Source organism: Thermobia domestica, chromosome 12 (genome assembly GCF_964235325.1).
Source record: "Thermobia domestica chromosome 12, izTheDome1.hap1.1, whole genome shotgun sequence".
Lineage (NCBI taxonomy): Eukaryota > Metazoa > Arthropoda > Insecta > Zygentoma > Lepismatidae > Thermobia > Thermobia domestica.
Window position 1 is genome coordinate 141005392 of NC_137465.1, and position 22359 is coordinate 141027750.

Sequence of the window (22359 nt, forward strand, 5' to 3'; positions counted from 1 at the left end):
CGTAAACACGACCGGTTGTTGGAAACAGGGTGAAGGTCGATTCATCGGACCACATTACGTGTTTTCACTGCTCATGAGTCCACGCCTTGTGGTCCTTGAACCAATGGATACGCCTCTTCGCATTTACTGCTGTGACCAGGGGTTTGGCGATAGCGGCCCTGCGATGAATTTTCATTTTATGAAGTTCCCGTCGCACTGTTTTCAATGAAACCTGGTTCTGCAGGCCGGAATTGAGTTCAGACGTAATTTTTATTGCAGTGGTCTTCTTTTTAGCTGGTATAATCCGTTTTAATGCCCTCCGATCCCTATCTGACAGGATTGTCTTTCGACCGTTGTTGTCCTTTGCAGACGTCGTTTGCCCATGAATTGTGTATGCCCTCGTGACATTGGACACAGTGCCTTTCGACACCCCACAATGTTCGCCACTGTTGCCACTGAAGCTCCAACCAGACGGGCACCAACGATCATGCCTCTTTGGAAGTCTGTCAGGTCGCCCATTTTACCGCACCACTTTCACACCACGACACTCACAGACGAACTGGTTACTGCTGACGGAAGAGGAAGGTCCTCATGACACATTGAAAACAAAATACGATCGGCAACCGCAACAGTGGAGGGTTTGGCTCTCCACATATTGTACAGTGGAGGGCCAAACTTACGTGTCCTGTATGAAGTGTTTATATATATATATATATATATATATATATATATATATATATATATATATATATATATATATATATATATATATATATATATATATATATAAACAGCTTCTCCATCTACCAGAGGATATATAATTACTGAAGACCTCACGATCGTACCTATAAGTTATGAAGCTTGAGAGCAGAGAAGACGGAAGAGTCCTTGTTTAGCCACCATAGAGCCCTACTTCGAGATATTAGCACACCTCGACTTACTGATGACGGCGTTTTCAGCCCCACCTCGTGGAGGAAGGAACAGTTACTCATTGATGGTGAATGGCCAGAAGAAAAAGGAAAAACCTTTAATAATAATACATTAATCTAATATTTTGATTGGTCACAAAATAGAATGCAATATTTGAATTTAATCAAATCAAGTCATCTGTCTAGTTTTTACTTACTATATTAAAAAAAATCAAACAAAAGACGGGAACACACCTTATGCAGAAGGGGAAAATAAAAAGGAAGAGTGAACACAATACAAAGCTAGAGTTACGAATATTGTAAATTTGAAAAAAAGTCAACAATGTTTCTTGTGACTTGTACTTCCAACTTCTGTTGCATCAGAAAAGAAGGAAGAAACAGGAATATACAAAACGTGGACAATACTTCCGGACTAAACTACTAGTAAACAAGAACAGGAAACAGTCATTATTCTGTAAAATATGAAGTTCTCTTGATTTGTGTAATTATAATTTTATGTTTCTTTCCATCATTGAGAGTATAGAAGACGTGTAATGCGAACAACGTATGCTTTCACTGGAAATTAATGATTCCCAATATCCAAGGCAGAAACACTAATTGGATGCAAAACAAATTGCCTCAAATTGGTATTACTATCTATCGTCAATAAAATGTACAACTAGTTGGCATAATCTGAAATACATGCAGGACAATTTTAATGACGATCTACTTCACGATAGATCGAAAATAAATAAATGAGTTTCAAGATTTATTTTGCACATCACGTTAAAAATTATAGAAATCGTTGTTTACCTTTGGACTTTAATATTGCTATTTTATTTATCTGTTTAAGATTTCGAACTATTATTATAACTCAACACGTACCGAATTTAGAATATCAGATATTTTCTTGATGTGACAGCTCCTAGTCGCCAAATTGCAATGATTTATTTCATTCAAATTTTATACACTTAGAATGTGTACATCCCTCAGGTGACATATACACAATGATTTATACGCAAACACAACAAATACCTGAGCGGTCTGGCAACGGTTAGTATGAATTCGTGTTCAGAGCCAATACTATTTACCTATATAACTGTGATTCATTATTTGTAACAGAAAATTAATGTAGCAAGTTTTTACTCCACTTTACCTTCCCGACCCCATATTACAAAATAAGCCTTCAAATTCATTGCTTATATGTTTCGTGACAGAAACAAAATATAATTTGCAGAGTACAAAATTATTTGTTAAATATATAAATGACGTAAACACATACAGAGTCATGAGAAGTCCTAAAAATTTCTGGGGAAACACTAATCTTTGTCTCTCTGGTGTAGGTATCTGAAAGATGTAACAACAACGAAAAGACATCGTAAGGTGAATCTTCAATATGGTTATGTTTCTCTCTTTATTGCAGGTAACTTTAAAAATGTTGACCCTAGAACAACGAACCGACATTGTAAGGTGGAGGCTTAACGGACTACCCTTTCCTGAGGACCAAGAATGGTTTCTCCGACGTTATCATAGAGAAGCCCCAACAGGAATAATCATTGATATTTGGTCAGCAAGTTCCTGCGAGCTGGGAGTATTCGTGACAAGAAACGTTCTGGGTGGTCTCCGACGTTCCAGGAAACTGGAGTCCATACGACAGGCGATCGAGCAGAGCCCAAAAGCGTCGACACGTCGTCTCAGTCTGGAGACACAGCATCCCAAAGTCCGCTGTGTGGCAAACCTTGCGCTTCGTACTCAAGAAAAAGGTTTATTACACCCAGGTGCTCCATCATCTTGAACCTGAGGATTATGCGGCACGCAAGGCTATGTGCTAAGACTTAACTGAGGCAGCAAACAATGCAAATTGTTAGTATATGTCCTGTTCAGTGACGAGGCTACCATTCAAACACGTGCTCTCATCAATCGATACAAGACCACAGTATGGGCTGAAGAACAAACATCGTCATGGAATTGCGACGTAATGGTCTCAAGGTGAATGTGTGGTTAGGCATCACCTAACAGCGAACTTAAGGTCCATTCTTTTCTTTGCTGAAGCAACAATCACGTCAACATCGTATCAGGACATGCTTCAGCAATTCCTGCAGCCTTAATTGTTTGCCGACAGTATTCTGGATTCGGTGCTGTTTCAACAAAACGATGCCCCACCGCACTTAGCAAACATTGTGCGTGATTACCTCAACGAGACGTTCCCAGGACGTTGGATAGGACGAGGCTGACCACAGTTCTGGGTAGCAAGCTCGCCAGATCTTTGGACTTCTTTATATAGGGTCACATCAGAGTCATGTGCACAAGGATGAAGATTAGGCATTTGGCGCACCTGCGTGAACGCATTTCGGCGTAAGTGCGTACAATTACCCCAGCAATGTTGCAGCGTGTGTTCGGGTGCACCGCGGAGAAAACTCTGCTTGGATATAGAGGGCGGTCACGTCAAACTGTTGTGATTTCTTTGACTTACGGTGTGTCTTCTTTGATATTATAAACACTTCATTTGAATTCAAGTGCTCCTTCCCAGAAATGGTTAGGGACTCCATGGGTATTTTTGTATGTATGTACATACATTATTTATATGCGCCAAAAGTGGATAGCTGGATACATACGTAACGTTTATCGCTTATGACGTCGTACCTAAAATGAAACAACCACCAGGAATAACATACATCTCGAATACAATTCCTGAATTTGCTTTACAAGAAGATATACTGTAATAATGTTTAACTATTCTTATAACGCAGTTGTTCTACCTACGAATCATCATTACCTACAAGTATAAAAATATATACATGTATATCTCGTCATTTGTCTAGGAAAAGAATGGATGGAAGCGTTCAACGCTACAGCAACGAATGACAGCTCTGCTTGAGTCCCAAATTCAATTACGTAACTGGTGCAACATGTCTACAGTGGAATTATTATATATATATATATATATATATATATATATATATATATATATATATATATATATAAAGGGACTCTCACGCTGATAACGTAAAATGTAAAATAGAAGCTAACATGAAAAGTAAATAAAACGCATCATATTTACTCATTTGTTTATAGGTTTAAATAGCATAATTAAGAAGTTTTACTGCTATTTAATGCTGCAATATTGCTTCATTGTACAAGGATAAATCATAAGTCTAGCAATATTTTGGTACAGAACAATGAAAGAGGTTCACATTCAAAGCATCTCGTGTTGGACTCTCTACAGCCACCTTCCTGTCAGTTCCTCGATTCCACATCGATATCACGCCTTGATCTTAGAGGCAAAGAAATCAGCAACTGTTATTTCAACTTCCTGCTGGTTGGTACAGCATTGCGATTTCAGGAAGTGCACCATGTACCAAAACAAGTAGTAATTCTAATGGACAAGGTCAGGACTATATGATGGGTGTGGCATCAGTTCAATGTCACTAAGATTCTGAGTTCTTTGCTGCGCTTTTCAAGCCTAGTGGGTTTTGTGTTATCCTTCCAACATGACGCGCTTTCGGTTTACGACTGCAGTATATTTTGGCGTAGATGCAGCACACATTCACTCCAACTGTTCAGAATATAGGTTGGCATTGATGCTACGAGAGTCAGAACCAAACTCGAAATGAATTATCCCCTCATAGTTCCACCAACAAAGTACAACTTTATGCTCGAAATGGCCGTTTGAGAATCGGTTCTGAAAGTTAGCTTTTTCTTAACCACTTTTTTTGTACATTCGGATAACGGAAAAGCGCACACTTTTCGTCGCATGTGACAATCAGTTTCGGAAAATGCATATCTCGCGGACTTCTCAACAGTTGTCGGCACACATCTATTCTCCTCTGGGCCTGAGCTGGTGTTAACTCATATGGCTCAATGGGATACCTTCTAATGCTTTTTCCGAGTTCGTGAAGGTAACGAACTACAGTGAACTGGGACATGCCGAATTGCTTTGACAATCGCAGTGTGTTGGTGGATGGATCTTCCTCAATGGTGTCGGTCAAACTTTGGCTAGTCTTCGACATTTGCACAACCAACACGAAATTTCTGGAACCAATGGGTTGCTCTGTTGTGGTTCACTGACTTTCCCTTGTGGTTCACTGACTTTCCCTTTTCGCATGACAAATTGGTTTGCAGACGCAGCGTTATGCCTAAGTTCGAATTCATACAATTAATAATTGACTTATCACACGCTGTTGAGCACTCATCGTCACTGGTATTAAAAACTGACTGAAGATACTGATGGACTGGCCGCCTCCATGGTAAATAGTCCACATTTCGCACTATTACTTGGTCCAGTTTGATCTTGTACTTAAGATCGATCACCGCGTATAAACTCGCCTGCTGTTTGGCTTATGGGAGATTTTGCAAGACTTATGTCTCACTGTAAGTACAATTTAGTCTGTGAATCGAAACTTCAAAATGAGAAATTCGAAATTACTACTTATCAGAAGTTTCGGTATTTCAATTTAAGATTGTTTACAAGGAACTATGCTTTGCTTCTTTATGTGATTACCTTAGTAGCTCCAATATGCATTAATTTAATCCAATATTTAAATACATGCTTAAATACAAATCTATATAATGATTAAATATTAGGCAAACACATTGTGCTATTGAAAATCTGAACGTAGTGAAGTTTTACACACTTATGTTATCACTCCTACAGTCTAATTGTATATCTTGGTAAACAATAATTAAAACTTGACTGACAAACAATAATTAAAATTATTAAATTTAGAGATCGTTTCTATATAGGAATTCTGATACCAAGGAAGATTCTTTTTATTATTATTATTATTATTATTAGTAGTAGTAGTAGTAGTAGTAGTAGTAGTAGTAGTAGTAGTAGTAGTAGTAGTAGTAGTAGTAGTAGTAGTAGTAGTAGTAGTAGTAGTAGTAGTAGTAGTAGTAGTAGTAGTAGTAGTAGTAGTAGTAGTAGTAGTAGTAGTAGTAGTAGTAGTAGTAGTAGTAGTAGTAGTAGTAGTAGTAGTAGTAGTAGTAGTAGTAGTAGTAGTAGTAGTAGTAGTAGTAGTAGTAGTAGTAGTAGTAGTAGTAGTAGTAGTAGTAGTAGTAGTAGTAGTAGTAGTAGTAGTAGTAGTAGTAGTAGTAGTAGTAGTAGTAGTAGTAGTAGTAGTAGTAGTAGTAGTAGTAGTAGTAGTAGTAGTAGTAGTAGTAGTAGTAGTAGTAGTAGTAGTAGTAGTAGTAGTAGTAAACTAATTTTCAATGTAACTTCCACAACATAAAATTATGTACAGTGAAGACACAGTGTGCTAAAAATTTCATTACTTGGAAATACACATTTTGGATTTTTCACTTAAAGTACGTGCGCGTACGATGTTTGAAATATTTTTGTAACACTGCAGTTTCCGAACCTCTCTCTCTTATCAACATTTTTAAAAACATATTTTTTGAGTTTGCAAGCAGAATAAAGTAAGTTAACGAAGTAGACTACCTGTCTCAAGAAAGACTGTGTTCTTAATTACTGATTTATTTTCAGCTTAGTTTTTCATATTTTACATTTTACGTTATAGCAAACAGTTAACTATCGATTTATAGTTAAAGTAAGGTCTCTCTGCAGTGACTGTGCAGATATTTCTACTCAAAATGAAGCATATTATGCCCAGCGTGACTTTTCTTAAGCTACTTGTCTACATGTTGAAAATGTGGTATCTCGTTTCGGATTAAGAGTGTACTTGTTTTCATGCTAGAAACACTTCGAGAATAACGAAATGGACTTTGGTATACATAGTTAATGCTTGTTAGTAGAGCCAGAACTGAAACATGCAATCCGCAATAATAATATTACTTAACAGAGTTTCAGTATCTTTAGTCACATCTCCATTCACGTGCTGAAAATAAGAGTGAATAGTATTTTATTTCAACGTTGAACAAGTAGAAGCAGATAATTGTATAAGTAATACAAACAACTGATACAGAAAGGAAAGAAACAAAATTTAGGGTCCATAATTTAGCAAAATTTAGAAATATTTTAGCGATAATGAAAAACTGGGATTTAGCATTACCAACTTCTCTGAATTACACTGATCACACTTACTACTCTCAAGATTTGATAAGGGGGTACACATATACATCGGATCGCCAACTATTTGACAGTTGATTTTGAAATATTGCAGTTCCCCCCCCCCCCCCTCCCTATTCTTTCTTTCTTACGCATTTAGCCTGTGGTTTCTCACATACTGCACGACACACTTCAAAACAAGTAGATACTATTGGTCAGTTCTGCATCTAGACAGAAAATTATGCACCCAAGTGGTAAGAGATCTAGTATGTCCATCTTTTTGAAACAAAAGAATATTTCTAGCTTTCAAAATTTAGCTATTTTTAAATTCTAGTTAAGGATTAAAGCAAAAAATGGGCCAAAAATTGTAAAAATATGCCAAACAACTTTTCTAAACAAGATTGCATAACGGTAACATGCAAAAATCATATTTTTTGGTCAAGGTGAAAAACAGTTCTTAGTTTACGATTTTCAGATTTTTTCTTTCTTATGACTGCCAGGTTAATTCGTTTTAAGACTTCCATTGAAAGAAACAATTTCGAAAGAAGCCACATCAAAACGTTCATTTCTTTTTCTGCTATATTTATGTAAAAAGTAACAAGAATAAGTTAGTTTAACAATACGATTTTAAATCTTTAAAAAATAAATCAAAATAATATTACTTTTGTATAAAGTTCATCCACTTTATGCTAAGAAATGAGAAATATTGGGATTCCTTAACCCGTTCTCACTTTAACCTGGCGAAAAAGCAGTTGAAATTATTGCGAATTTCAAACACTGGAAAACAAATAAGATCAGTCATTTCATTAGTTTCAAATAGTCCACTTACGTTCTCAAGCTCTATTAAGTATGTGTTTTTAACATTTAGCTTAGATGCAAAAGTTTAAAGTACAGAATGGTATTTATCAGTTCTCAGAAAACATGCTAGAACTTTTGCTCACTAATGTATACATAAGGCAGTAACGAAAAATAGCTCAAGCAATATTTCACGCAGATAACTTTCAAACAGAAATGAAATTTCACACGATTACCGGTATTTTGATATTTATTGTTGATTTAGTTTACAACAATTTCCTTTTGTTCACTCTGTTCTAACTATATGGCACACCTCGGTGTGCCTGCAGCTAACATTTACAAAAGCAACGGAAGAAAGGAGTGACTAATTCAGACAGTACACCGACATTTTCCTGATATCGCTAATAATATGAAGATAGACGCGTTAGATTGTTACAACGCTCTATGTACTGGGTATAATGTAGGATATGACAAAGCTGTTTCAGAACATAAACTTGTATGTTACGAAATGCTATGTTACTAAACTGTATTCTATTGTGGGTATGAACAAAATGAAATTTTATCATCCCTTCAAGACAGCGAAATAAACGAATAATAGTTTTAATTTTTGTGGAAGATCAGTTGTTCGTCCAAATTTCGTATGTCAAGCAGATATTTTAATCTATTCTTGTCCGAGACAATGCTATCAACTGATACTGATTACGAGATAGCGTGCACTTTTGTGAACCAACAAAATATGAGCTTTACAACATGAGAAAATAATGCAGTGAAATCTTTGATGTTAGGTGAACCTGGCCCTACACATAAGCAAGCTGCAAAAGAACGTGTCTGGTGAAAAGAACTATTATTTTACTAGCGTATGCCACTTCTTAGTATACTACCTGCAAATTGTTTATTAAATTCATAATATTTTAATTTAATTAAATTTAAGTCCTAAAGTTTCTGCAACTCTGTAGTACTTAGTGTATATTTTTAATATAAATTTAAAACTCGTATATAGATGACAGCAAGAAAATGAAGTATTTTAACTCTAAATATTCTTGTTCTAAACTTATTTTTAAAAAAATCAAAATCTCATATACTATACATACACACAATGTGATTAACTTTGATTATAAATATAATCATTAACACAAAGGTTATATATAAATATTTAATCAACAGTATAAACAAATTTATCTGTGATTTCATTTTCCATTCGTTGTAGAAACACACCGAAAAAGCCATTCTACAATGTGTACACTCCTCCAAAATAAATTTGCAAGTGTAATTTCTCTTCTAAATCCATTAAGTATATAATATGTCAACAAGTTGAAAGAAATATTAAGCTAAAGAAACATTCTACTACTTCAGACCTTGAAGTCTGAAATACTCCATCTTTCATTTCAATTCCGGAAAATTTTATCTCTGTTGATTATACAAAATAAGATTTTATTTAAAAAAAATAAAAATAAAAAAAATAAAAAAATGTAGGGTATGGTGACTCAGCGGTTGAGTGCGAGAAGTTTCTGGTTCTACCCCAAGTCATGAGAATTTGTGATCAGCAATATCGTGTCCGCGGGTTTTCTCGAGATCCTCTTGTTCCCTCCTACATTCTCAATCCACAACCATTCCTTTTCATTAACCATCTGCCTCTTTTGGCTTATACGGCATAACTATGGGGCATAAAAGTAGAAATTTCATTTCTATTTATTTTGGAAAACCACAGGAAACACTGAAAAATGTAAAAATATTTTTTTATATCGTATAGAGTAAATTCCTCGGAGATTAGCTTTAGCATATTGCGAATAAATAACTTGCCTGAATAGATAATCGAATTAAAGCATGACAATATTTATTATTTTCCAGTTTCGGAGATTTTAAGTTTACTGTGGTTCCAGTCTCCCTGGATTTTGCATTTTCTTTTCTTTCTTTCTATACATTTTAGTTCTGTAACTCCAGTGTCATTATTAATTTTCTTTCTTCTTCACAACAGTTAAAATTCAGGTGAAAATAGAGTGTATAAATAAGAAATAACGTTTATACAACCACTTGTCATACTCTGATTTTTAATTTGTTACTGAAGTTCCATTAAACTGCCACGAAGAAGACAAAGTAAAAGATGACAGGATAAAGTATGAGTGGATGTGGAAAAATTAAAAATAAGATGGAATAAGATCTAGGATGAAGAGTTGGTGGAGTAAAATTTAAACAAGTAACTAAGCGAGGTAATTTTGTCTTTTACTGATTCAATTTCTCGTTCATCTTCACATATTATCAAATATCTTTCAAATTCAGCGGGCTTTTACTCTTGTCTCATGATAGGCAGTGGAAATTCTTAAACCCGACACGAGTATAATAAATCATCAACTTAAAATAAGGAAGCATTAATGGGTTTCAAGATCGCAATTTTTTCTTACATAAGCGCTCAAGGGTGTTATATAAACGAACTTGAGATCAGACACGGTGATTCGTATACAAATAACATCCATGTGTATGTCCGTGAAAACAACAGAAGAAATCTGCGCTCACACACCACCTATTAGGAGCACTACCTGCTAAGGAAAAATCATTCCTAATTATGAAGTTATGGGTGACAAATGTTCCCCACAAAATTAGTAATAAACAAATAAAATAACAATTTTAAAAGTATAAATCAAAAATAAGTTCGAAGAAATAATATAATCAATCAAATAAACAAACAAAACAACTATTAAGACAGAGATCGTGAAAAAGATATAACTCCCTCATTTCTGACTTCGTTGCTCCAGGAACAATAGTCCCGCTTTGCATTTGATACCAAAGGTGAAATGAATTTTTTCTTTCCTTCTGAAATATTACCCACCTATCGTAACACAGAACTTTACATTTCAATATGTCCTCTAGGAACAGGGTTGTTGGAACTTTCCCCAGCCCAAAATTCCCCAGTGGGTTTCACTGGGTAAAACCCACATACAAACCCACAATAAAACCTGAAAAAAAGCCCATCTCAAAAAATACACTTCAAAACTTGGATTGAAATATTAATCGTAATCTATATATATAAAAGAGAACGTACAAATCCTTTGTCCGCTCATCACGCTAATACGGCTGAACCAATTTCTTTTATTTTTGGGGGGTTATTAGGATTTGGACCCTAGATGGTTTTTATCATATCACTTTAATTTTCAATTACCAGTGTCTTGAGATAATTGACCATTCAGGTGTCCATTACGTACAAATCCTTTGTTAGTTCATCATAGGTATAAAAATAACGTATGTATATGCAACCCGCATGACCGTGTCACTCGGCGGGTTAACATAAAATGACAGGCGTTATAATGGTTTTTATCATATCACTTGAAAGCGAAAAAGTAAAAATTATCTAAGTAACAAAGTTTATTGCGTTCGGGGGTGACCGCAGCGAAGCGGGGCGGGTTAACATAAATGACAGGCGATATAATGTTAACATTTACTGCAATCTTCTATGGTTTTTATCATATCACTTGAAAGCGAAAAAGTAAAAAATTATCTAAGTAACAAAGTTTATTGCGTTCCGGGGTGACCGCAGCGAAGCGGGGTGAACGCTGCTAGTATGATTATAATTACTTTATTTTAATCGTACTTCTTACTGTATGCCTAGATTCAAAATTGGCATAATATATGTATTTACAACCAGAACAGAACACTATTGAAAACAAAAAAGGTTTGGGAATCATTCAAAATGAATTTTATTTGCGCTCGATCAAATTCGCTGTAATACTGTTCAACTGTAATCTATTATATAAAAATGAAAAGAATTTTGTTTGTGCGCGCAACACGGGAAAACGGTTAAACGGTTTGGAATGAATTATTGGAAGCAGCTATCACGTACTTCGAACTAGGTGTTTAATCAGGTTACTTTGATTAAAATGGGGGGAGCGGATGGTCAAAATCTATGCAAAAAGCTTAGTATCTCTCGATTCTGTCAAGTTAGGAAGATGACATTTTTTATGTAAACTTCCCACGAAAAGTAAGTGGACTCGTGTTCCAGTACTTTTGAGTTTCCATTTCAAGTGGGAAAGGGAAGCATTTTCTACAATTTGAAAGCGATTTTACCTGTTGTTTCTGATCGCATCACACGGGGAAACGGTTAAGCAGTTTGAAATGAAGTTTTGAACATAAAGAAGCAGTCAGTTCCTACCCTGGGCTGGGATTTTTATATTACTTTGATTCAAGGGCGCGTCCTAGAAGAAGGAGTAGATGAAGTTCAAAATTCATGTTAATATATATATATATATATATATATATATATATATATATATATATCACGAGCTCGCCAAGTTAGGTAAATTTTTTCATTTAAAATAAGCTGGTGTGTTGTGTGTTTCTGAAAATTTTCGTTTTAAGGGGGAGGGGGTGATTTTCCATGATTCCTTTGTTCACATTGAAAGCGATGTTGTCTGTTTTCGTGTCACGGGAAATGCTTGAACAGTTTGAAATGAGTTTTAGAAGATATTTAGTACCTACCGCAAGCTGGGATATTATTATGTAACTTTTCTTAAAGGGTGTAAGGGAAGGGGAAGGTAACCTTCCTAAGGGAAAAAGGGGTTAAAATTCATGCCAGAAATAGACTAGCTTACTACACTTTCATTGATATGCGGATTTTCAGTGTATCGGAAGAATTCTATTGATTATGATTATGGAAACGTAAATATAAATGTTGATTGTAATGTTGAGCTGGATCCTGCAGATGTGTTCGAAAAAACTTGTGATTTTAATGGTTTGGTTGCACTTATTGTAGAACAGACTGAGGTATGTATGAAGCGAAAGGGCATTCCTTACCAAATTAATTGGAAGAATGCGTGTGTTCTTGGGAATGAATTTGATGAGCTACCATGTTGTTCCGTTGTTGAGAGATTATTGGTCTACTGATCCTGGCCTTGAAGTGACATACATAACAAATGTGATGCCTCTAAGACGTTTCGAATTATCAGGAATGCATTGCATTTTACAAATAATGAGGAGATGCTTTCTAGAACTGACTCAGATTATGACAGAGCATTTAAGATACGACCTGTGATCAACCATTTCAATCGCTGCTTTCAGTATGCAAGAAACCCAAGCAAGCAACAATCCATACATGAACACGTTCAAGTTCAAAGGGCACAATGTAATGAAGCCGTACATAAAGAGCAAACCTATAAAATGGGGTTTCAAGATGTGGTGCAGATGTGACTCAAACACTGGTTACTTATACCAATTTGAAATGTACACGGGGAAGAAAACCGGCCCGGACTGTGGACTAGAAGATAGTGTAGTCATGATGCTATTGAAACTTATTGAGAATTTATACTGTGAGATCTACATAGACATTTTTTTCAATTCTCATTTGCTTCAAGTGAATGCACAAAAGAAACATATATTTGTGCGGACTGACAGAAAGTATATGCCGAAATCTCTAAAGGAGGCCAAGGACATGGAATGAGGGGAAAGTCACTTGTCACCAGATGGAATAACATGTCTTAAATGGATGGATGATAATTCTGTGGCTCTGCTTTCAAACTTTTTGCATTCCAATGAGGTAACAATAGCAATCAGAAAACAAAGAACAAGTGCAGAAAAAAATACAAGTCTTTGAGCCCTGAAATAGTCTCTGAGGATAACAACTATATGGGTAGTGTTGATCTGATGGATCAGAAAAAGGTTGCCTACGAAGTCAACAGAAAATCCAAGGTGAAGTACTACTTGAGAAATCTTTTTTGATTTGCTTGATATATCAGTGAACAACGTTCACTGCATTTACACGCTACTAAAAGGGAACACGGAGCCTAAGTACAACGAAATTTCTCCGCTAAAAATACACAGATCATAGCAAAATTTCTCATTGGAAATTACACAAACACGAACCGAAGTCTTCCAACAGGTCCAATACGAAGCAGTAGGAATATGTTACCAGCTCCAAGTCCAGATCAGAGGATGGTAAAAGTGTCAAAAAGGAAAAGGTGTGCACAATGTGCAAAGGACAAGATTGAAAATAGGAGTGACAATATGTGTGACACGTGTGTTGTTCATTTATGCTACACATCATCGCGGAATTGTTTCGATGCTTATCATTCTTAAAGACGAAAGTGTACAAATTTAGAACACATTTAGTGCATCAAATATTGCCTATGGATATGAGTGATATATATTTCTATATTTCGATCTATATGAGTGATCTATACACCTTCTCTCTCTCTCCGTTGCTTGAGAGTGGTCCAAGTGGATCGAAAGCTTGTGCATCATCTTTCGCGTGAGTACTGCTATTCCTATTTATTTTAAAAACCATCTTTTATTCATTTCTAATAAGAAGATTTGGTATTCTTTGAACTGGTAGAAATGTATGGATTCTCAGTATTCGTCTAACTGGTGACTTTCCGGACTATATCTATAACAATAACCTAAAATAACCTAAAGGGCTGCAAGAATATTTGTAACATTAGTTTAGGTTCTTGTTATAGATATAGCCCGGTAGGTCACCAGTTGAACGAATACTGAAAATCCATATATTCCTATGTAATAACATTGTTACCAGCCATTAATTTAACACTTACTTATGCATTTTTTAAGTATAAGAGCAACACTTATTTGTATAAATAAAACTTGTACCGCTAACATTCCGTAAATTGATAATAATAAAACTTTTAAAATACTTATGAAAAGAAGAACGACTTATGCTTCATTATTTTAAAAACTATCCTTTATCGTCCATAGAGACATATTTGTTCCAGGCCATAACTAGGTAACTATTGGTGCGGTGAACTTACGGTGTTGATTTTTTAACTAACACGTTACATTTCGCCTATATTACTCAAAAACACAAATTTTTATAGCCTAGAAACCTTATGGTCCTGAAGGGGTTAAGGGAGATTGTGATTATATTGATAATAATGGTGGCATGACGAAACCAGCCCGAGAAACCCATGCACACGATGTTTGTCCACCACAAAACGCACTTGGCGGGAGCTGGGATCGAACTAGGAACCCGCGCCAGACGTGAACTACCGTAGTCTCACAAGGGAATTCCATAGTTCCGTGTGTACAGTAGAACATATATGCTTAAATGGTATATTAAGTGAGAATATGGCTTTAAATATACGTACAAAATTTAATAAAACCCAATATTACCCAATAAAACCCACTGGGCTTTTTTTTTTTAATGGGTTTTTCACAACTCTGTCTAGGAACAAGTGGATAAATCTTTCGGCAGGTGGTAGGATACTGAGGATGAATTTACTGCATTTAAACACTAGCAAGTTAAAAATAAACAAATAAAATTCGGTGGCATTTACCTAACAAATAGTTATTGTCAGTGACATTTTTTCTTTTCTTTAAGCTGTAGTTAAATGAAAATTTACATTAATTTAGAAAACAAATTACATGCTCGATTTTGGAGAAGTGTACAATCATGTTCATTGAAGTTGTACTAGTCATTTTTCTTTATAAAGTTTTTGTATTACCCATAGAAAGAATTGAACGAAAAAAAGTTTCATTGGTGGTTCAGATTTTCAATTAAACCCAAGTATTAAAACGTAACACTAACATTTAAAAATTAATAAGGTCGTTAGTTAAAATTTATTAAGCATCTCTGCATAATGTAAAGAAAAAAAAAATGAACATTAATGAAGGCTCAGTGTGAAAGACCACATTAATTGTCATTATTGTACTTCTATAACTTTTTTTTTTTTTTTTTTTTTTTTTTTTTTTTTTTTTTTTTTTTTTTTTTTTAAAGCTTAATCCTACTGCTTTATCCCATTACGTTTATAACAATCAATTTTTGAGTCTAGATAGGGTAAATGTCTGAATAAGTAAACTATATAAGTAAAACAGCTTTCTCGGGTGTTCCAACATGAAACACTTCATTTTCAACAATCAAAACTAAGCTGAGTTTTATTCAACGTATAAACTGAGATAAAGTAAATAATACAGAGTTGCGTTACTTACTGACTATAACTAGTTATAAGCACAGTGGTAAAGTGTCTTACATCTACTAATACATATATATATATAATATTTCTAATTGATTTCCTTTATTTGGAAATGACTGCAATTACTTAAAATAAGAAGTCATAATTACCAGTTGAATTCTCATTCAATCATGATCGGAAAATCTTAGTGACTATTTGAGAAAACTTAATGAAACCCCTCACAAGAAGCTTTCGCAGTGACTTCCAAGGAACTATTTAAATACTTCAATGAAAGGAATACATTTGAAACTACAATTGCAGAAACTATCAACAGTTGAATTGCATAAGCACTAGAGATTTTTCCATCCAAAATTGGTTTCACTTAAAAATTGAAAAACCTGTATTTTAGTAACAATGATTAGACAACAGATCTCATGTCTAACGTGCTACTTCCTACACAATCCTAATAATATATACAGGTACGTATTGAATCACGAAAAAATCAATGTTTTTCAAAGGTCCACTATGAGTTGTTGACCGTACTTTCACTCTTTGTATTTATTCTTATGTAGCATAAGTGCAGGTCAATTATACAGGTTTATTGGGGAACTTGATTATATTTCTCTCACAACCACAGAATTTCTTATATCTGGATACAAAATAGCAAATGATATCTTCCATTTTTTTTTTTAAAAAAAAGTTAATATCCTGGTAAATAGAAAAATAAAATTACATTCAACATATTCATGAAGTCTAAATGATTTTTTGTTTTATTATTTCTATATGCTGACTTAAATATTGATATTTATCTGTAAAACTCCCAATGTACATGATTTTTTATTTGAATAATTTTTTTGCTCATTTAAGTAATCATATTTTATTTTATCAAAAGAGAATGTAATTAAAGTGTTATTCCTTTTTTAACTGATAAACTACGGAAGCTTCAAGTTTCTTTAATTATGTGATGTTTGAATAAAAACCAAGTCGGGGGTTACTGGTATTTATTGTCTTTTAATTTTTACAAGTGTTTCTCACATGTGATAGTTACTCAGTAACAGTATATCACTATACTTTCAACATACAAGAGTGGGTGATCACAATGATTCTCAGAATTAACTTCACAATAATTGGACGGAAGGAAGAGAACCATGATAATCTTAGTACATATATAATTTTTTAAAGCATTTTAATTAGTAAAAACCCAAAGTAAAATATACACATGCAGAATACGCTTACGCTACCATTTTGCAAACTGCAAAAGATTTGCATTGCATTGCACAGCAAGTATCTATCTTATTTCAGAAGTTTATATATATAAATTGAATACAATTTTTCATATTCTTTTCGCCACAGCTTTATCATAATGAACATCAGCATATTTTGCTTTAAAATTGTAAAATTATTCCAGATAAATTTGTATATCTGCATGAGTTGTTTAGGGCAAAATAATACTATAATACGTAAGATCTTTTAGTGATAAGGTGTTCCTAATTACAAATGGCTTTTCCTTTTCGATTAAAAAAAAAAAAATCCTATTCACAGTATTAACAACTAGCTAAAATACCCGCTCTTAGCACGAGAAGAATATGCAAATATATGAAAGGTATATTTCAATCCCTTAGGAAGCGTATTTGAATCGAAATAAAAATTGCAAACCCTACTCGACCCAAGTGCTATCTTCAAAAATTCTTTCGAACAGGGCGGTTATCATTGCTTTCGAAAAATTACCTCACTCCCTTAAAATACGCATTTCAATCTAAGTGTAAAAGTAATGATAAAGACCCAGGAGAACTATGTTTAAAAAAACATTTTAAATGGTTTAACCGTGTCTCACTTTCGTCATTTTATGAATAAAAGTAGGAAATTATAATATATAAATGTTCCTCCTTTAGAGGCAGAATTTTCGAGATCCCTGGGATATATGTCTACCTATTTTCAATCAGAATTTTATATACGAAGTTCCACCTGCTTAACTTCACGGGCTGGTAAGATACATAATTTTTACATAATATTCCCCTTTGAATATGTAGCTTGGTGAAAGTGACAAGATAACAATCCGGCCAAAGTGCTACTGTGTATTGCTCAAAAATTCATTGCAAAGGGTTAACCAGTTTTCCTGTGATGACGAAATAGACAACATCCATGGTATTTCTATACATCGTGAATAATAGAAATTTCCTCCCTTCTTAGAAATGGATTTTTTTTAAAAAAACACAGGATCACGTGGACATTTATTTATGAAAGTTATATGTGACGTTTCATCTTCCAAACATGAGGTACAAGTGAGTGAGACAGTAGTTTTTGAATACACTTTAAACCTTTTAGGCTACGCATTTTAGTGAAAATAACATAATAAAAATCGTCTCGATCCAAGCGGTATTCCCATGATGACATACAACGTGGATTTCAATATGAAGGAAAATCATTAGAAATTTTTGCCTTTTCCCTTAGACGCCGAAGTTTTTAAAAATGTGTTTAATTATTATCAATTAATAAGGAGTATATCCTCAAGTTCCATTTTCCAACTTGAGAAGCTCATGAGACACACTACTCTTTACATAAATTTTGACCCTTCCTATAAGGATTTTAATCGAAGCGACATAATAGAAACACTGTTTGAAATAGGTACTAAGTGCAAACATTCATTTCAACGGTTTAGCCTATTTTACATATGTAAACGTTGTAGTTACGGTAAACAGGCTATGGTATATATTACATGATATGTACAATTCTAAACTAAAACTGTGAATATTGCATGTTAGATGGACTCAAGTTTTCACCTCTAAGTCTCCTGTACAATATGAAGTCATTAAATCAGTACATTGTCAAAATTCTTTTTCTATTAACTGTAATTTACAAAACAATATAATTTGTTTAAACTTTCATTATTAACAGCCTACCATTATACAGATTGAAATGCGACTTTTAGATTTACATTAGATTAGTGTCCCAGGGGTCTTTTATTTCTATTTTAAGAATAAATTTGATTTAAATTATAGAATAAAGAAAAAAATAATTTCATTTAAATCAATCACCCCTGTTTTAAATCTAAGTCTATTCTCTATTTCGAGTTTCTTTTTTCAATACCGAATTAATAACCACTACCTTCCCACCCCCTACATTTACAAATATGTCAGTTAACTCTTATGAATAAGAAGTAAACGTTCCAAATAGAATGTAATACCTAGATAGATATTATAAAGCTTTGCAGAATGAGAATCCAACTGGCATTCCGAACGCGCTTCAGAGAAACAGTCAACAAGCCCTGAAAGCTTTATTGAAATCATGCACATAATACATAAAGCGAAGATGATCACAATGACATACGCAAAACTCTTAACCTGCAAGCAAACAAGATGGAGTCATTACACTACACTTGGCATGTCCAGTATATTCAGATTTTAAAGCAGATAATCCATCACCTTAAGGATGGAAAAATATATATGTACCTAAACAACTACCATGCTTATTTCTACGCAAAAAGAAGGAAAGAAAACAAGTAAGAGAGAGAAGAACTACAATGTTTTGCAGAGGGACCGAGACAAAAGCAGAGTAATCGTGAATGCTTCCCCCATTGGTTGATGTTTTTAACATGTAGCTCTTCTTCTCTACCTTTCGTCCTCCCACCTGAAGGTGACTATGCTGACAGCGGTGGGACCTTGCTGGTGGTTCGTTACGCTACGAATTGACTCCCTGTACTTCGTCAACTGCGTCTCCACTTCGTCGTACGTGTTTGCATCTACTATAAAGATGTCCACCATTTCATCCGTCAGTAACTGACATGAGTATCCTATATTTATTGCAGTCTCTGAAAATAATAACATTATGTTCTCTCAATTCTGTTTCATAGTAAATTTAACATCTTACATTGAAATACATGATAAGGAAGTATCTCCTATAAACTAATTTTCATACTGAATTTAAATTTTCTCGAAAATACCTGATCATCATTTTAAAGCTGTGAATAGAAACTTTAGCTGCTCTCCTGATTAATATAGGACTTTTCAGTATATAAATTATTTAAAGCAATTGAGATGTGTCTTAACAAAGAAAGTCTTATTTTGGGTGAAGTCAAATTCGAAACTACTGTGACGTAAATCACTCTATTAACATCACGTTAAATACAATTTGTATTAAACTATGTATTTTAAGACTAGAAAAAAATATCAAGTACGCAGTCAACAGTAACCAATTAATTGAGCACATTTTTTATATTCAAAAATCCTCTAATAAATATCTGAAAGAAACAATATTACGGTAATATTTGGGTTAAATCTACAGAAAAGACTACTTTTCAAAGGATGAGTTAACAAGATTTGAATTTATTATTATTTTGAACTGTGTGTGCCTTTAATATTAAGTGAATGGCAATGTATAATTTGCAGCAAGCTTTTATTTTAACTAATGAAACCATTTTTAACGATATTTCTTGCATCATATGCATCTACAGGGTATAACTTCACTTGCATTGGCCAATAAAGTTACTTATTGAGTAGTAGAATAGCGTTCCAGTTTCATTTTCGCAGTACTTTTTTCTCTTTATACATTTACGGGTATGTAAGTGTCAGTAATACATGTCATAGTTATTTCTCTCATTTTATGATACACAATGAAGGGATTCTACATAATACGTATACGAACCGATTCTTGTATAGCATATTTTAACTTATGGCAATAGCAGAGATGACTTTATACGCTTTCGATTTGTGGTCTCATTTGAAGAACTCAAATGAGATTGAAATATTACAAGGACCTGTATGGATCTGAATCCACTGGATTTTTATCTGTGGAACTAATGAAAAGTCTGAGGTATGTTATTCCTATCAACGATGTCAACGACTAGGAACAGGTTATCCATAACGCCTGTAAAACTGTTCGCCATGAATCCCATGACCCAGGTATCTTCGAATGGGTTCGCTAATCCAGGATCCGGCGTTGTTATGCATCCACCGCTGTCCGTGGTGGACACTTGGAACATTTCCTTTGATGTGCCCGATGAACGTACATTTGTGTCGCTCTGTACATCGGTATCTACTGCTTTAAATTTACTGTTCCCATGCTTTCAGCGCTCGCTAACTCTGCCAATATCCCCAATATGCTAAATGTTGATAGAACCTTTCTGGTTATATCAGTGTCAGGAATATTGGAATATTCTTCCGATGTTTGTTCCATTAATTAAGTTACATCATATCTATAAGGGGACAAACATTAGAAACGATTTCTGATAAACTTAATGAGAAAATCGAAGACATCAATCGATTTTCCTGACATATCCTCTACAGGTGCGAAAAAATGAGAGAGAGAAATAAGTAAATCTAACCCGAGTCCTCGGCTTAACCTGCCAGTGTGCTCATGTTCAACTGTTGTATCTGTTCATTGTATCTTCAAGAGTGAATGATTATTCCGAGACTGAATTCAGTAGCTTAGTGTATAGAGAAATAAAATGGTGAAATGGAACCTGGGTTCGATTCCAGGCTCAGTTTCGCAACTTCTCACTCGATATGTTTCCCCTAGCTAATTATCCTACTTTGTTCAATTCTACCATTGTTTAGTCGGAAATAAAATTGGTGTATTACTCATGCGAGGAAACTTCTATTTATACATACCTGGGATCATGATATCTGGACTACAAGTTTCCCTTGAACTTAGAAATAATAATAATAATAATAATAATAATAATAATAATAATAATAATAATAATAATAATAATAAAACTATTGATATTATATCTCATACTACACTAAAATTAACAATATTACGACATTTTAAATTGATGTTATACCTAGGAACGGAACATCTGTACGGGTATTTAGAAAGTAAAATTTAATATCTTACCTTGTTTGTCTCCAGTAAGTACCCAAATTTTTATTCCAGCCAAGCTCAAATTAGCTATTGTCTGTGGAACATTATCTTGAAGTTTATCTTCTATTGCAGTCGCTCCTAAAAATATGGATTTTTTTAAAATCTTCAGTAGTAATAATAATAATAATAATAATAATAATAATAATAATAATAATAATAATAATAATAATAATAATAATAATAATAATAATACAAGGTTTAGAACTTTGCTTCCGCTGTCTTTTCCTCAAAATATGACGCTTTAATGAAACAAATTGCTTACCCAGGCATTATTCAAAGTATTGTCCATCGCTGGCCACTATTTTCTCCCATCTTTCGGGCAACGTACGAATGCCGCATCGAAAAAATGTTTCATCTTTGGAGGCGATCCACGAATCGATTCACTTTTTCACTTCTTCATAAGATTGGAAGTGTTGGTCAGCCAGGTCATGCGCCATTGATCGAAACAGGTGATAATCAGAGGGAGCAATGTCTGGAGAGTACGGCGGGTGGGGTAGGGCTTCCCATCTTAACGTTTCCAAGTACGTTTTGACCACTTTTGCAACGTGGGGTCGAGCGTTGTCGTGCTGCACAATCACTTTGTCGTGCCTCTCGCTATATTGCGGCCGTTTGTCCTTTAATGCTCGGCTCAAACGCATGAATTACGTTCGATAACGATCACCTGTGATTGTTTCACTTGGTTTTAACAGCTCATAGTACACGACGCCGAGCTGGTCCCACCAAATGCAGAGCATGATCTCGGAGCCATGAATATTCGGTTTGGCCGTCGACGTGGAAGCATCGTCGGGATATCCCCATTATTTTTTGCGTTTAGGGTTATCGTAATAAACCCGTTTTTCGTCCCCGGTTACAATGCGATGCAGAAATCCCTTCCGTTTTTTGCCTCTCAAGAGCAACTGTTCACAAACACAAACGCCGTTCA

The 22359-nt window shown here is 34.5% G+C and overlaps 1 protein-coding gene across 7 annotated transcripts in view; it reads right to left on the reverse strand.

Annotated features, from left to right (window-relative positions):
* ATP8B (ATPase phospholipid transporting 8B) overlaps positions 1-22359 on the reverse strand; it is a 568064-nt gene that overhangs the window by 70057 nt on the left and 475648 nt on the right. For 6 of the 7 annotated variants that reach the window (XM_081734176.1, XM_081734178.1, XM_081734179.1 and 3 more), the window contains 2 exons: positions 21411-21515; positions 19188-19383 (listed from right to left, as the gene is read on the reverse strand). In XM_081734176.1, the coding sequence (XP_081590302.1) occupies positions 19188-19383; positions 21411-21515 (301 nt within the window). The remainder of the gene's footprint in view (positions 1-19187; positions 19384-21410; positions 21516-22359) is intronic. The other variant, XM_081734175.1, reaches the window with a different exon arrangement.